Source organism: Oxyura jamaicensis, chromosome Z (genome assembly GCF_011077185.1).
Source record: "Oxyura jamaicensis isolate SHBP4307 breed ruddy duck chromosome Z, BPBGC_Ojam_1.0, whole genome shotgun sequence".
Taxonomy (NCBI): Eukaryota; Metazoa; Chordata; class Aves; order Anseriformes; family Anatidae; genus Oxyura; species Oxyura jamaicensis.
In genome coordinates, this window is record NC_048926.1 from 55,179,291 (window position 1) to 55,196,367 (window position 17,077).

At 42.6% G+C, this 17,077-nt stretch overlaps 1 protein-coding gene across 1 annotated transcript in view; it reads right to left on the bottom strand.

Moving 5' to 3' along the window:
- Positions 1–17,077, bottom strand: part of RNF38 (ring finger protein 38) — a 114,375-nt gene that overhangs the window by 55,102 nt on the left and 42,196 nt on the right. The window contains exon 2 of the mRNA XM_035310176.1: positions 2,809–2,879. Within this exon, the coding sequence (XP_035166067.1) occupies positions 2,809–2,879 (71 nt within the window). The remainder of the gene's footprint in view (positions 1–2,808; positions 2,880–17,077) is intronic.

Sequence of the window (17,077 nt, forward strand, 5' to 3'; positions counted from 1 at the left end):
CGCCGCCCCCGCGAGGGGCCGCGCCCCCCTCCTCCGCCGGGCGAGGCCACGCCCCCCTCCCCTGCTCGCTGCCCCCTCCCCCTCTGAAAATCGGATCTGGCACCGGCGCCTCACGAAACAAACAAACAAATAAATGAAACAAATCAAATTCTCGTAGAAATTCCCACTAGGAGCTAGCAGCCGGTTCAAAACCGACGTGTAGGTGCGTGTGTGGAACAGAAGCAGGGAGTGGTAGGGAACTGCTGTGGTACTTCAGTATCGCAGCCAACTGCCTTTAGAAAGAGCTGCTTAGGGTTAAAAACAGACAAAACCAAACGCAACACAACTCCTCAGAAAGCAGTAAGCAGAACAGGAGGCATGCCGTTAGCCTACATCCCTCCCCGGTGCTGTTAACGAGGCCTCAGTGCCCCACCTCCTCGGTTAAAAAACGAGCACAGCATTCACGGGCACGTCACAGAAACAAAAAGTACAGGATTGTTTTTCACTGTTTTTCCAAACACGTGGCCGTCATCATCAAAGTATCAACTCGAATTTCCCGTAAAATGCGAGCCAAACAGCTTCGTGTCCTCTCGCAGAAAACCCAAAGCCCCTGCCACAGAGAACTGGCAGCAGAGGGAGAGCTCACTTCCCGCAGTGCACCCCAAACCTTCTGCTTTTACACTTGTTCCACCTTAGTGAGCCTTCTGGTGTGGAATCAGCACCAACAAGAAACATGTCTTTCACCCACCATCCTTCAAGCGGTAATAATAATAACAATAATGAGGTTCTGCCCCAATTCCTCTGTCAATACGGAGGCAATCGACTCAAAGGGCCATACATGCGCTCAGCTGAAGTTCAAGCCAGGTACACTGCTGCCCCTTCCCACTCCCATCCCACAAGGAGCCTGTAAAGCACCTCACAGAATTTCCAACAAGCCTTAAAAGAGCTTTAACTACCCTGATAGGACTGTCTTCCCTCAGTTTTCTTTCCGTCCCACACCTACCACAGAGCTGTTCCCCCACATAACGACGGAAGGCTACAAGGGAGTGCCGGCCTCAAGTTGGTGCGCCAGGATGGCTACGAAAGGAAATTTCCACCACCTGCTCCTCACCCAAGAACGTTCCAGAAACAGGGAGCACTAGGACTAAAAGAAAGCTGTGAACACAATGCAGGTACAAGGAACTAACACTTTCTAATGCTGTTTTCCCCAGGTAGCACCACCAGCTGTGGACAACTGCCAACTGCGCAAGTGAACCTATGACAACCAAATCTTCTGCCCTTTATACTATTTTTTCCTCTTCCACATTTTTCCCACTTCTGATCTATCATGTAAAAGTGACCTTCAGCTCTTTCTCTTCAAAGAGGAAGGACAGCAAAGACTTTTAGCTGCTGCGAGCAAGCGCAGCAGAAAGTGACGCTGGAACTCCGTCTTTAAGCATCTCCAAAAATAGCTCCAACACCACAAGAAATAAGTAACAAGAACAAAAAACGGATTTCAGCTGTTTTTGCCTGGCTGTTTTTTTAATCTACAGATAATATTTTCAGACATTGGAAACAAAGTAGAGAAAATATCTCTGTTGGAGTTTCACAATTCATGACCAGCTAATCAACAGGAAACAAAATGATTTTGCCATATTCTGGATAGCACGTTTGTCCAGTATCTATACATTAAACCAAGCCCCAAATATAGCATGGTCCCTGAAAACAAACGCATTTTTAAAAAGAGGGAGAAGGGGAAAAAATCAGTATATCAGTAAAAGAAACTTGCGGTGAAAACAAATCCAGTGCTGGGATGTGTTGGAATAACTATAAAACTGACCTGTTCCAGGATTTTAAAACACAGGGGCTCTGTATTTATCAGGGCACTAAGATGCAGATCTAATTTCTAAGAATGATCTTTAAAATTTGACTAACATATGCCCTCTTCCAGCCATGTCAAGCCAAAAAGTAAGCTTACCATGAAGTGCCATTGTGGCAAACAATGTAGTTACATGTCAAATGAATGTTTATCAAATTGCTTAATTACTCTAAAATCTCTTAGGGACAGTTCAAGTTAAAATCTCTTAATTACTTAAGGACAGCTGAAGTCTAAGGTAAACCCAGCATCAATACCAGTAACTTGAAGCAAAGTCTCACAAGCAGTTCAGTGTGAAATCTTTTCCCTTCTGTGTGCCAGACTTGTGCTACTGATCCAAGTAACATCAAACATTTAACAACGAGTGTGCTACCGACTGTGAGCCAATCTGAGAATGTGATTTCTTGTCAAAAATTACTAGGAAAACACTTCTATGTTACTGGACAGGTTGGTGCTTTAAGACTGCACCATTGAATGACAGTTTCCTACCTGTTAAACCTGAAGTTCCCAATAGCAAAACAGGAAAATACAGCCATTGCAAAACAAAACAAAACAAAACACACAAGAAAAAAAAAGACACCCCCCAAAAAACAAACAAACAAACAAAAAACAAACCTGAACACTTAGCTAGGCTACAACTTCTGAAGCAACGGTAGTAAGACATCCTACCTTACCTAACCATTAGCAGCAACATTTCTTTATTAACTGAGAGCATCAATATGGCAAACCAACAGATTTTTACCAAGGGAATGCAAGCAAAAAGAAAAATATTGTACAACATAAATTTCTCCTTCATTTACTAAGAGATTGTCCTGAATGAAGTATATTTCTTAGCATGCCAGAGAGCTCAAAGACTAATTTTTAAAATTGACTGCTATGCCTGCATAACAAACAGTCTTTATATAGTAAAAACAATACATAAATATATAATATATGTATGCATCTTTTGAAGGAAAAATTTATGTATGCCTCACCTTATCACTGTCATCGCTGCAAATGTGATCTTGATGGATTGACTGGCATTGAAAGGAAGTACCAATGCTACCTACAAAAGAAGTTGGGGAAAAATTGTTAAAGTGATTACCCAATTCCTGTGAACACTAAAAGTAAAGACAAATGTTCCAGCCAGATTTTTTTTTCCACACACAGAAGAGAGATTTAGTTGCCGAAGAGTTACGTCTGACAAGTCATGCATTTAAATCTGATGCTGGAATAAGCATCAGAGATGCATTTTGCACAATGTGCCAGCCATATCTCCACGCAGATTTTTTCCAAATATTTAAACAGAACAAAATTAGAACTAACTATTTCATCAATCCAAGGCAAACATATGCAGCGAAGTACATATGCACAGACACAAACTGAGAGAAGCTACACGCTCCACATTAAGGTAGTGCAGTCCTGCCCCATATCTTTCACTACAGAAAATTTTCAGCACCCTGGTTAGCCACAAGACAACAGTCTCTTTCCAGTGTTATATTAGAAATAACAGCGAGTGGAAAAATCCAAGGTCAAAGCAGAAAAGCTTTGCTTTGTTGTTATCGGTCTGGTCTATTGTGGAGTTTCTGCCTTCTTAAGCTTTTTCAACAGGTTTCTTTAAGCCATGTTCTCTTATGTGGTACAGCACACCTCTGCAAAGGCTCACCCAGTCGTGGGACTTCTGTCTAAGGAGAGAACTAAACTGAAGTTTGGTCATATCCACACAGATTCTCAAACTTTTTAGATTTACAAAATAGACTAACAGCCATTGTTGATTTTATGCTGCCAAAGGCAGAAAAAAAATATGCTTTTTATTCTGCCACAGACAGAAATCATGGCGATTTAGTGTAAGCCCCTTAAAGCCCTGTAATTGGGTGAGGGAATGTTTGTCCCTCCTTATTGCCATCACCGCCTCAGATAAGACTCAACGTATGTAGCATTAAAATTGCACTTTCCTACTGACTTCTGGAACCGGAGAGAGGGAAAACGAATTTCCTTCCCCTCCACCGAGTTGTAGGTGTGCCGTAGCCAGAGCAGACGTTCTTGAAGGAGCCACGGCTGAACCCTGCAGCACAGGCACCACGAGCACAGCCTGTGACAGCACACTGAGCCCTACCCAGCACTTAGCCTCTGGATGTTACTCATCGTGATCTTCAGCCAATTCACATCGTTTTAGGCTTGAATCACACGCTGGCAGGCTAGCCAGCTTTACCACAGCTACTGGGAAACAATTCATGTCACGGCTGCATGTAGATACTATCCTGAAGTTCCAAGTTTCATAAAATATCTAACAGCCTCTAGTTTTTCTGTCCAAAGGTTTGAAGTTGCATATGCTAGACGAACAAGATTCAATCCAAAAAACTTTAATGTAAGTTTACTCATCCACTTAAACATTATTTTTCCCAAGAAAACAGTCTCCATCAAAGCATCAAATTTAATCCACAAGAGAATTCCAGCATACCCTGGCTTTGTTAAAAAGAATACAGCACTTGACTTCCTTTTTCCTGCCAGGTACTGCTAAAAACTTCATCCCATCAGGTGATACGTGTACAATTTCCTCCTGTTCGAAATCTGAGTTTGTTTTAGAGCTGACAATTCTTAGAAGCTCTATAATGTGCAAGAGTGCACAGCGGTATTTTACAAATGCTCACCATTAGCATATTTTAATTCACAAACTAAGCAAATATCTTAAAAAAGGTGGTAGCAGAGGATCCTGTAGGCTACACCACCTACAGCTCTGTTTGGCTCTCACACGCAGAAGGTATTTTACTTGGTTTCCTTTTTACAGCAAAGCACAGGAATCCATGCTCACGTGCTGGGTAGGATTAGGGCTTCCTCACACCCTCACCAACCTGAAGTAGAAACTTTGGTTCCTTGATAAATGCTCTGCTGTGTGGTAGTTTTGCAGAAACTCGTTACCTCTGAAGTCAGCTAAAAAGCCACGTGCTTTTAAACACTGGAACTTTGAAAGAAAAGAGCACTTTTAGACATGTTTGGTTATTCCCCTCCCTCCCCCTCAAGACTCAGCACATTCAACTTCTTACAAGTTACCAAAACTGTATGTTACTGACGGGATGGGACGGGACTCCCCCCCTGCCCCCAGGTTCCCCTGGCATTTCCAGGATGGAATTAACTCTTCAAGAAAGCAGATGTCAGTTAAATTCTTAATAATCCCATGGTTCCATTCTCGGGAAATAATAATAATAATAAAAAGGAACCAGAACACACTGCCAGAATCTGCGTGTCCTTCTGGAAAAAAGCCCCCGAAATAAACAAACAAACTAAAACCTAAATTTTCCACAGAAATTACTAATTAGTTACAGTTTACATAAATAATGCATCAATATAATAAAAGATCATTAAATATAGATAAAAAGGCCACATATTTATTTGGCTTGAGATAACAAAAACAGCTTCAGATGTCACGCAGTTTTCTTTTTGGCATCTGTTCCTAGTACCCAAACTAAAAAACTTGACTCGGCTGTCACAGCTTGCTGCAGACTGCTAGGCATTTGGGCTCACAAGCAGACTTTGAACTGAATCTAGAGTTGCACTTTTCATAGCTATTTTGGTTTAGCAGATTAGGATGAAAAAGACACGAAACCTATTTAAGAAAACCTATTATGGATTTTTTTAATTTTAATTTTTTTTTGTGGGCAAATGTGCTTTCAAATGCCGAAAACTTAAGTGTTAACACAAACACAGCAGATAATGCAGAGAGCTAAATAACAGCATTCTGGTGCCTACCTACACCATCAGAAGTTTTAGATGCTGCTCTCACGTGGCTGCAACAGGCACAGAAAGTTTAAACACACTCAAAGAAAGTGTACTGCCTGAAATTGAGGTGAAAGATTTGCATGTCTACACCCACCTTGTCAAGCCTGGATTCTATTAGATGCAGCTTAATTTTATAGGCTGCACGAACACACTTATTCCTCGCTGTTCTGAATGCTGGAGACACACACGCTTGCTTCTTGAAGCCAGTCCCATGTTAACTTACAGAGGTTAAAAGAGGACTTCACGTAAGTACACGCACATACTAAATAATAAACATAAAAGCGTTAAAACTCCTGCAGCCCAGCTCTGGAGTGGCCACACAGCAGAAAATCCTCTTCAGCAGTGTGACTTTCCACGTGTATGAACGTGCTGGGAATCCTCTCGCTGAAAAGCCTGACTCTTTTGGTGCTGGGGAACGCGGCTGTTGGTGGAAGCGGTCACAGGACTCACACCGCAGCAATGACTTTGGAGTGTGGGCGCAGTGAAGGAGATGCCTGGGAAGCACACGGCTAGCCCCAGACTCAGGAAAACAGAGAATAAGTAATAAAGTCATCTGGAGAAGGAAGGGGAGGAGCGCCGACACCTCCAGCCAGCGATGCAGTGGAGCTGTGGAGCCAGGCCCCTCGCACAGCCCGGCTCTGGGTTGGGGCTGCAGCTCTAAGACGTGCCATGGGGCGTGCCAGCGGTGGCGAGACATCGCCATGCTCCCACAGCTGCGATTCAGTGGTCATTAGACTGCAAACCTGTAATTAGCAGCTACCTAGGAAGGGCATAATGATATGCATTGGAATATAATTGCAAACTTCTTTGATGGCCTACCAGTGATGATTTTGCTGCCGTACCAGTTTCCCCATAACTAATTAATAAACTTCGTAATTGCTGTGCACCAATTATGGCTCAAGTCTCCAGTCAAATGGGTGAACTCAGTTCCTGACAGTAATGCAGACAGGGAACAGCAGGCACCACCGCCACGTAGCTCCATGTGCTCCTTCCTCTGCAAGCACGTGTAGCTCTGCAGCACCTCGAGGTGCCGGTTCACAGCAGCCTGGAACCATGAGCTCATGAGTACTGTGTTAGATTTCATGAGACTGGTTGTTTCCCTTAAACATCTCTCTTCTGCACTGATGTTGTAAACAACTCTGAACATTCCCGTTTGAAATTTACATACAATGTACTTGAAAAGTGTAAAAGAAATTCAATGTGTGAATTTTGTGGGAGAAACACACTAGAGGAAAAAAAACATTGTACACACACACACACAAACTTGTGCATTTATTTAAGATCCCCTTTTAAGGGAAAATCCTGGTTTTCTTGTGCCCAATCTTGCAATTTTTTTTTTTTAAGCTCCCTGTATTAAGAATCGCAGTAACAACAATTCAATGCAAAGGTATTAAAAAAAAAAAAAAAAAAAAAAAAAGTTTTAGAAATCTCCAGTAAAGTATGTTAGATGAAGAACAGATTGTGGAAATCAAAAGTAAACAATAGATGTGTGTACATGCACACATATGTACATAGGTGTGTATAGGTACACATATCCCTGTATGTATATACATGCAAGTGTTTATATAGGTGTATGTGCAAAATATAGCTTGTAATTCTATTTATATTATTTCTATAAAACTTCCCAGTATTTATAAGCATTCATTATTTAAAATCATTGAGTCATGCTGTCAGAATATTCAAAGCATGCTATGCTGAAAGGATAGTGGGATATAAAAATCAGTTCCTTTGTCGTTTAGAAACTAAAATACAACACTTCTAGACGTTTGGTATAAAGGCCTGGCACATGAACTGAAGACAGGCACACAGAAATAGAAAGGTCTTTCTGAGCTTTATCTATGTGGTGCAAATGTACCTCTAGTTTGTGAACGCAGAACAAGCTTACAGTAAGTTCCCTGCGTTTACTTTTCTCATCATTAGGACCAATATTCTGTACCTTTTTTTGCAGTGGTACACCATAACTGTTCTGATCCTTGCCTCAAAGCTACCCAAAATTAATAGAGATAATGATTCCATTTTAGAAGATAAATTATAATATTAAAGAATATATTACATATTTATGTAACAGATATGTATAATAAAGAAACAAATTCTAAATAATAATAAAGATAAATTCTAACTCCTAAATTATGCCATTTTACAAGCAAAGATAATGACTAGAACTGAAACAGGATTGTAGGTCTTTACAGCAGAACTAAATTACATGGTATGCCTGTGCATCGAACTGTGGAAAATTAAAACAAACTTCCTTTTTCTCACATACGTGTTTTGAGAACGGGTGTTGTTGCAGAGGAAAGGGCACCTGCATAAGTTTCAGCATCGCTGTACTAAAAACTGCTGCACAGCAGACAGGAAACTCCGGACGGCAGCAGCAGCAGCAGATTCCTCTGGGTCCCTAACATTGTTAGCAGTGACAGTGCAGAGATGTTCCCACAGCCAGCCTGTCACTAACATTGATTTCTGCCCCCCTCCTCCCTTAGCAAGGCTGGCTGTCAGAGTCTGGAACTTCATGTTCTCGAAGGGAAACCTGACATTTAGCACTGGCAATTCTGCCTGCTGAAAAAAGTTTAAAATTCACTAGAAGGAAACTAAATCCCTTTCTTCCTGCTTGCTCTGCAGGAGTCTCTGCCGTGTTGTTTACAGAGGCGTATTTGCTAGCAAATGGATCCATCACAACACACTGTGTTACTGAAATTAAATAGATGTCAATGCTTCATGGAAGGTGGTGGTGGTGGTGTTCTTTCTTTTCTTTTAATCAGAAACTTCCAAGGACAGTGGACAATGTTTACAACAAAGTACAATCTTGTGTCAGGAATTCACCTGTCTACCACTGTGTTCTGTATTAATTTGTGCACAGTCAACTACATTCTATATATGCACACATACAGGATTGTATGTATGTACACATTTATGCATACATGTGTGCATACATATGCATATGTGTACAAATATTTTACAGAGGCATATACACACGTTTTGTGATGTTTATTACTGGTTTCTACAGTCCATCATTCAGTTTTAACGCTGCAACCAGTTGCTAGGAGGGTAATGACCAAATCCAGTACGGATCAGACAGCCAGAACAGACAAAAAAACCTGAGGAGTCTGTTTTCAAGTAAGTGTCCGTAATTAGACAAGAATCCCCAACTACAGAAAATGTGATTTGTGGGCAAAACTGTGTCCAGAGCTTCATTATTTATTTCTCACAGAACTGCAGAGATCGAAATTATTTAACTAGGTAAGCGTAAGTAATTAGCAACATGAATAAGCAGTGTTTGTAAAAGAAGGCTCAGCAACACTGGTAACAAGGTAGGTTTCTAGATCAAAGTTTCACCTATATATTTTATGTAGAATTATAGCTGATACACACAGCTTTTGCCTTAATAATAGAATACAAGCTTTAAGTGCCCTGTTTACCCTATTTCCACAAATCATTCCAGAATTTGTAAGTTGACTGAGATTATCAATATCCCTGAGATCGAAACTTATTTTTAATTCAGAGTTCATATAATCATAGAAACACAGAATGGTTTGGGTTGGAAGGGACCTTAAAGCCCACCCAGTTCCAACCCCCTGCCATGGGCAGGGACACCTCCCACCAGACCAGGTTGCCCAAAGCCCCATCCAGCCTGGCCTTGAGGCATCACCTCCTCAGACACTGGCTGGCAATGCTGTGTTTCACGCACCCCTCAATGCAGTTTGCCCTCTCTGCCAGGGCACTCTGCTGGCTCACACTGAGCCTGCTGTCACCAGCACCCCTGGGTCCCTTTCTGCTGAGCTGCTCTCCAGACACTCGTGTCCCATTCTGTGCCTGTGCCTGGCATTACCCCGTCCCAGGTGCAGCTTCATGTCTATTTCTTTGTTGTGCTTCATGCCATGGCTGACTGCCCAGTGCTCCAGTCCAACCAGAGCCCTCTGAAGGCCCCTCGTCCCTCCATCGAGTCAACAGCACCTCCCAGTTCAGTGTCAGCAGTGGACCTGCTGAGGACACATTCAACTCCTGCACTCACTTACCAGTGTTGTTCAAGAAACTCCTATCAGAAAGATACTTGGAAAGAAAAAGGCGGTGTAATAGAACAGCCTGAACTTCTCCACGTGCTGTCCTGCACAGATTAAGGCGGCAACACACACCTCCATTCGCTTCTCCAGCATGGTCAAGTAGAACTGCAAATAACCACAGCTGACATCTGCAGCACCATTAAACCTACTCGTTATCCATTATGCCTTTTGTTTTTGCTGGAAATCACAATGCAACAAGACCAAGAACACAAATTCTGAAAATCCAGTTACCTGACAGACACCCGGGAAGTTTAGGAAATGCACTGAGGAGAGAAAGAAGCAATAGACTGAACCTTGGAGAGGAAAAATCAACGGTATTCACCCAGAGGGCCTTTTCTGATGGTAATGCTGATCAACTGAATGCAAGATACATTAAGGCAAACATGAAAATTCATTTAGTTCTTTTCACAGGGCAGGGAAAAAAAAATCACTTAGCCTCAAACTGATAATTTTGGACAAAACAGTAATTGCACTCTGCAAGCTTATCACTCCATAGTCCAAGATACAATCAAGACTTTTGTTGTCAGAGTACACAAGGATTGCTGGTTAGGTTTCTTGTCAAAACTTTTATCAATGCAGATGCAAAGACTGATGAAGATATGTTAAAGTAATGAGTTCCTAGTGAGTTAGCTGTTTGGCTGACCTCTTCAGACAGAGCTGACCGTTTTCCCCCCCAAAAAAAGAAAAAGAAAAAGAAAGCTGCTTTTTGGAAGGCCATCCTTTTGAAAAACATGCAATTTTCCTCCAAACATTAGTTTCATAAAATTAACTTCTGACTCATCACTTTGGAAAGAAGTAACTTTGCCACAGGATTCACTGACATTGGCTTACACAGGCCATAAGACTTCCAGAAGACTTCCCGTGTATTTATGTGGGAAGTGAGAACAAAGAATAAATCATTATTAAGTTTAAGTTTCAGAGTGTGAAGTTAAAAAAAGACCAATTTTGAACTGCAAAACATGCTAAGCTCATTCCCATTTGATTTAGACCTGTGCAAAACACATGTATTTTCACGAGAAACACTCCATATGCTTTACTGAAATCTGGAATCAATTCAACTCAAAGGCAAACTAAAAAATCATGAAGATGGTGTTAAAGATAAGGCTTGGCAGCTTTCTGTCCATTACTTCAGATGCAGAATTAAAGTATAATATGACCTCTTGAATTACCCTAAGATAAAACTGTAGAGCAAGATCAGTTCTGCCAAATCATGACAAATACCTATAAGCATGTTTTGGGCATCTGTGTGTTTGGCTAACAAAGGATGTTTCCACAGCTGGTGCATTTATGACATCTGTAGCTTACGTCTAGACTCAATGTTACCTAAAACTTGTTCTCTAACAGCGTAAGTTCACATACATGGACCTTGCATCACACAGGGAAAGGCAGGTAGCACGTGTTGTTCATTTACAGATGCAGTTTTCACGAACAGTGACCACACACACAATGACACCCAGGAGCTGGCCTCGCTCTAGCTGTAATGGTTGCCAGCAGCAGCAATACAGCTGCCGCAGGACAGCAATGCCATCCATAACGCTCAGTTACACAACCAGCAGCTCCTGTAGGAGTTCCGGTTCTTTTTTTTTTCTTTTTTTCCTTTTAACATGTTTTTAGTTCTAAACAGACAGGTTTAGTAGTTGCGTTATCGTGCTTTTAAAGTATCTTCTTGCTGAGAAACAGCTTCTCCTCACACCGAGGCAACCCTGAAGAAAGGTGAAGTGCATTTCTCGCCTCTGTAAGGAAGGTCAGCTGAGCCCAAATCCCAAGGATAACCTCAGCAGCTTTCTACTCTGCATCACCACTCTTCAGCTGTGGTTTAACAGGGAAACAATGCTAGAGGACTGAAATGAACTATGAACACGTGTACAGTACCTTAACTGCAGTGAATAGATACAAAGTTTGTTTAACTACCTCCACGTCCCCAGATGTTAGACTGAAGTGCAGACCAACTCAACACCTCTCCCACCTTGTGGTGGGCAGGTCCTAATGCCGTTACAAGCAAGGCTTTAATTCTGACTGAAACGTTATTTTCACTGCAAAGACGACTATGGTGGTGTCACACAGATGGGTAGTTAAGCTCCAACACAATGCTCTCTCATTCCCCCTCCTCAAAAGGACAGGGAGGAAAAATGATGGAAGGCTCATGGGCTGAGATAAAGAAAAAGACATCATTCAACAGTTACCACCAAAGGCAAAACAGGCTCAGCATAAGGGAGATTTCTGTAATCTATTGCTTTCTACTAACAGAGTAGAGCAGCGAGGAACTAAAAGCAGACTTAAAACACCTTCTCCCCATCCACTTTCTTCTACCTCCTCCCCCCAAGCAGCGCAGGGGAACAGGGAATGGGGGCTGTGGTCAGTCCCTGAGGCTTCGTCTCCACAGCTCCTTCACGGTCCCTCCCTGCCCCTGCTCCATGTGGGGTCCCAGCATAGCAGTTTTGTCCATTCAACCTGCTCTCCCAGAAGCCCACCCAGCGTCACTCCCTGGCCCAGCTCTGGCCAGCAGCAGCTCCCTTTGGAGCCATCTGCAGCTGGCTCTGCTCTGACATGGGGCAGCTGCTGGGCTCTGCTCACAGAGGCCACCCCTGCAGCCCTTCCCCTCCCCCGGCCACAAAAGCCCGATGCACAGGCTGAAAGTGGGGAAAAACACCAATAAGGCTCCTGTGTAGGTGACAGAGCAAGGCATGCAAGCTACTGTCCCCACCACCTTGCCAAATGCATTTCCCTGCTGCAATGTTCAGGAGATGCAACCGTGAGACCTAATGCCAGCCTTTTCCCTGTGAAACACCCTGGGCTGCACTCCCGCCCCCACAATCCGCAGCAGTCTCTCTGCTGTGTGAGTAACAGGGCAGCCAGGGACAGCCAGCAAGTTTGCTCAAACTCAGAGCTTCTCATACCTCGGCGACAAAACTGTAGCCTCAAGTTACGTTGAGAGGGCTCCAAGAAACAAGAGCCATCCATGAAACATCGCAGCGGCCACCCCTTCTGCATCACCAACACCGAGAGGATACTGAGTAACGCCTTTGAAGCGACGCGCACACAACTTCTGCTTGTGTATGTATGCATGTACGTATATCTAGATGTAATGCATGCACACAAAGCCTCAAGGACATTAAAGACAAACTTGTGTTTTCCCTCTTCAAATGCAGTTACATTTTTTTAAGTTCCTTTTTCAAATCAAAGTGAGATACACTGTCTGATATGCCTTGGATTCAGGAAAAAACATCAGCTATATTGTAATAAGCAAGAAAGAGTGCCGGGCTCCCCACCTACTACAGGAAGGAGATTGTTTTCCTTCCAAGCCCACACATTAAACAGAACAGCAGAGAGAATCTCCTGAATTTCATGGTTTCTACCCAACTTGTGTATTGTAATAAAAAGGGAATCAATATCGGTTTTGAATGGCTTGCCTCACGCCTATTGACAGGAGTTCAAGCTCATGAAATGCTAATTCAAGGGGAAGAGGTAGGAGTTCATTCCTTTAAAAGCACTAATTTCAGAGCTACTGGAAGTACCTCGTTGCATAAACGAATGGCACCGATTGATACGCTCGTCCCCTTCCCAGCACCAGCCTGAACAGGAAACCATTTGTACACGCCACCTGAAGTACCGCGCCAAACTTTATGTAGGGTGATGCTGTTGAGCCCCACTGACTTGCCTAAGCCAGAAGAGTCCCAGGGTGACTGTTGGCAGACTTGAAGGCTAGAGTCCACAAAGTAGCAAAGGCATGGAAACAAAAGTGCGAATTGGAACAAGTTTAGGCTCTTAATCAGCTGTCCCTTTGATAAAACCTGTGAATTGAGAGGAGGATGTATTCTCATGAGATAGAGCCACAGATGGCCCGTCCACCTCTGAAGGTACAAGGAAGAGAAACAAGAAGTTCCCTGTGATACAAAAATGTTGTCTTCCAAACACAAAACAAAAGACACGCACAAAAAAAACAAAAACCAAAAAAAAAAAAAAACCCACACACAAAAGCAAAAAGCAACCTACAAAACAGTCCTGCAGATGTCTATTATCTGATAGTCAACAATACTCCTGTTTGCAACATGCTATATTTTAGATGTTCTTGCTAATTCAAGAACCTTTCAAGCCACAGTGAAGACACTATTTAAAAGGCAAGCGGAATATTTTCACTGTTAACAAAGAAAAGAAGTTAGAGATGAATTCAAGAAATGATGCAGTGCCAATCACAACATCTACTTAGCTTGGGCAAGGAGGAGATGTCTGTAAATCAGCTGTGCTACAGAACTTTTCTCCTCCCCAGGAACAGAAATCTCACCATGATGAAGAAACATGCTACATATCTTGCCTGGAGGCTGTACCTATCCTAGCTGTAGGGACATTTTAGGACTGTTTCCTCTTTTTCTTTGCTCTTCTTTTCGTAAACTCCAGCAAACAGATCCCACAGGTATCCCACAGGTCTGCATCCACTCTGACTTCTGTAGCTGATTAGGCCAGTGGAAAGAAAGCTGTTAGGCGCTGGGAAGAGCTGGGTGGTGTAGCACGTCACTGGTAACTTAAGCAACTCCTGAGCATGGAGTATACTATTTAGGAGGGTGTCATAAAACTCTGGGTGACACTCTCAGGAAGCTTCCTGAAGCCACTAGAGAAAAACAAAATATGTAAAATGCCTCCCAAACCTCTTCCTCCTGCTTCCTTTACCTGCCAAGAAATCCACACTCCTGCCCAGCTGTTTTCCGCCTTCAGGTCTCCTCTTCAATGCCCTGGCCCCAGCTAGCCCCAGCACAAGGCCTGCCAGCCCCTTCTCCCCACCGTAAGACCCAGGTGGGGGACACTGTCCTCAATTCCCCATAGTCACTGAAAGCTTGTATTCTGTGGGCATCAGAAAGCATGGCGAAATCTGCAAGAAAAGCTCGCTCTCAGTAGCTGTCAGGGAAACAGACTGTCTGCCTAAATAAGGATCGAGAAAGTTGATGAAAATGAGACAACTGCAAGCTCACAGCAAAGTCTGGGCCCATGCTACTTCACACTCGTTAAATGTACCTTCCAGTCCTGCTTCTGAGTGCCACCTCTCAGATGCATCAGGGGAAAAGCAGAGGAATGAAGCTACGGGAGGTGCCCTGGCTTTTAGGAACTTAGTCCGATGTCATTTCAAACATTACTCAGATTCTAATTAGAATTTCATGCAATTTCATGCAAAAATTAGTATTTTAAACTTAGTGTTTCCCTATCTATGTAGTGCACATATAAAAGCCAGCAACATTTTCCTTAAGGTTACTCACAGGTGGATCCTTTGCTCCGAGGATCAGCTTTTCCTGCTTGCTCAAGGAGCAGTTCAGGAAGAAGTCATTTGGGGCAAGAAATTTACAGCAGCCATAAACCTTCAGGAAATCAGGTTAATGCATAAATACTTTTACACCCGTACACACAGTGCCACCACTCTTTTGCTGGTAATCTCAGTACTTAGAATTTCAGGAGATGAAGTGCAACTGATGAGATTACACAGCAAAGCGTCAACGAAGTCTGTTAGCACGTTGTCAGTCTGGCTTATAATAGTTAGGCACCCTCAGAAAAAAAAATACTTAAAGCAGTAAGGTCAAAGGACTACTTGTGTCAAATAAGCTAATTAATCGTAGGGCCAAAAAGAGGAAGTCACCTTCTGTTCTGAGGACAACCTCTACAATCTGAGACTAAGAAGTGATGTTGCTAAAGTCACGGATTAAAACTTTGTATGTGATGTAATTGCAAGGATATTCTTTAAAAAATATATATCTAAAAAAAAAAAAACCACCTCATTTTGCTTGTCTTAACAGTATATACTACTCTCCTCAAACAGTATTTTAGATTTCATTTGAGACCCTTTTTAAAACAGAAATTTAAAAGCCACTTCTTGATTTTCCTACATAACGTGACACTGTTCATACCTCTGCTCCCACTTGCTGTGCCACTCGAGTAAAACTTCCATCAACTACTGCAAGGATATGTATTTAACATACACTGTTTATAATGAATACAAGCTGTTCAAAGAAGATAGAGCAGAGTTAGAATAGAGCAGAGTTAGACCATTCACCCTTCACTGTACCAGGATTTTAAATTAATTGGCTGTGTCACTTTTGTATCCTCCTGTCTCTGATGAACTCGATTCAACTAAAATTACCTGGTTTCTGTGCTACCTCTTTCAAGCCTCAGACACGAAACACTACCAGTAAATGGAGATTAGGAGACCGTTCAAAAATGTTCAGCAGCAAGACCCACCTCAGATGACTGCCCAAGGGAAAATCACAGTGGTGCACATGACCAATCAATAGGGCACGAGCTGCTTTATAAAAGAAGGCCAACAAATAAACGTATGTGTGTCATTACTGAAAAAAGACAGATCCAGCTCAACTGCTCCCTGAACATACAGAAACAGCCCCTAACACATACACCAACCTTTGCATGGGAAATGGAACAATTTTCCAAAAAGCTGCTTGCTCCCACAACCAGTTCATGTTAGTTAAGGTGCAGTCTACCTATACATTTTGGAATACCCCTTCGCAGATTATGGATACAGCAATGCCTCCCGATTCAGAAGAGGTTATCCCTGCTGGCCTTGGCACTAAGATACTTAAATCAAGGCAGCAACACAATGACCAGTTCGTCCTGTATGAGTAATCATTCCGCCCAGATCTTCTCTCACAACAAAATCATTCTGAGGATACTGAGTTTCTAAAGAATTGACATTAATGTAAACTGCAGCTTGAAACACACTGCTACTATAACGTGAAAACATAGCTTCTCCGAGCTGCTGTTACTACAGGAATCATACAAGATTTACCTACACAGAAATTGATGCTTGGAGGCATGAGAAACACTTCAAAGACAAGTACTCCCATATTCTTCTATCTTCCTCTCCTTTGCTGCACAGTAGGATCCACAACTCCTACACTGGAATTATCTCTGATACTTACCAGAAGGAATTTCTTAATCATCAACAAAATAAAATAAACCTCATTTTCTTAATTAAAACTCTGTGAGAGGCTGACACTCCTGCCAACACACTCTGAATACGGTGCCTGGCCCGTGTGACACCTTATTTTGGAGGCTAGTTACCCCAGCCCCTGGCTGCTAAGCGGTGACTATCTGACTCGGTGTGCTCCTGCACAAGCAGCACTTGAGCTGAGGACCATTAAGCTCTGGATCGTCTCATCCTGCAAGAGTTGGATGTGGAAACGTACTTCTGATGCACTTCCAGAGTGAAGCACAGCATTCATTTATGCAGATACATACTGGGGTGAAACCCACCACAGAAAACACTTCCCAGGAGCCAAAATTTAGTACTGCCTTTTCAGATAAAGCCTCTCCTCCAGGGAATTCAGTATCTACTAGAACAAAGGTAGTATTCTTCCTGTTCTTGTCATCTTAAACAAGGAGGCTACCAGCAGCACCAAAAGACAGAAAGATAAGAAAACATAATTATTTAAAA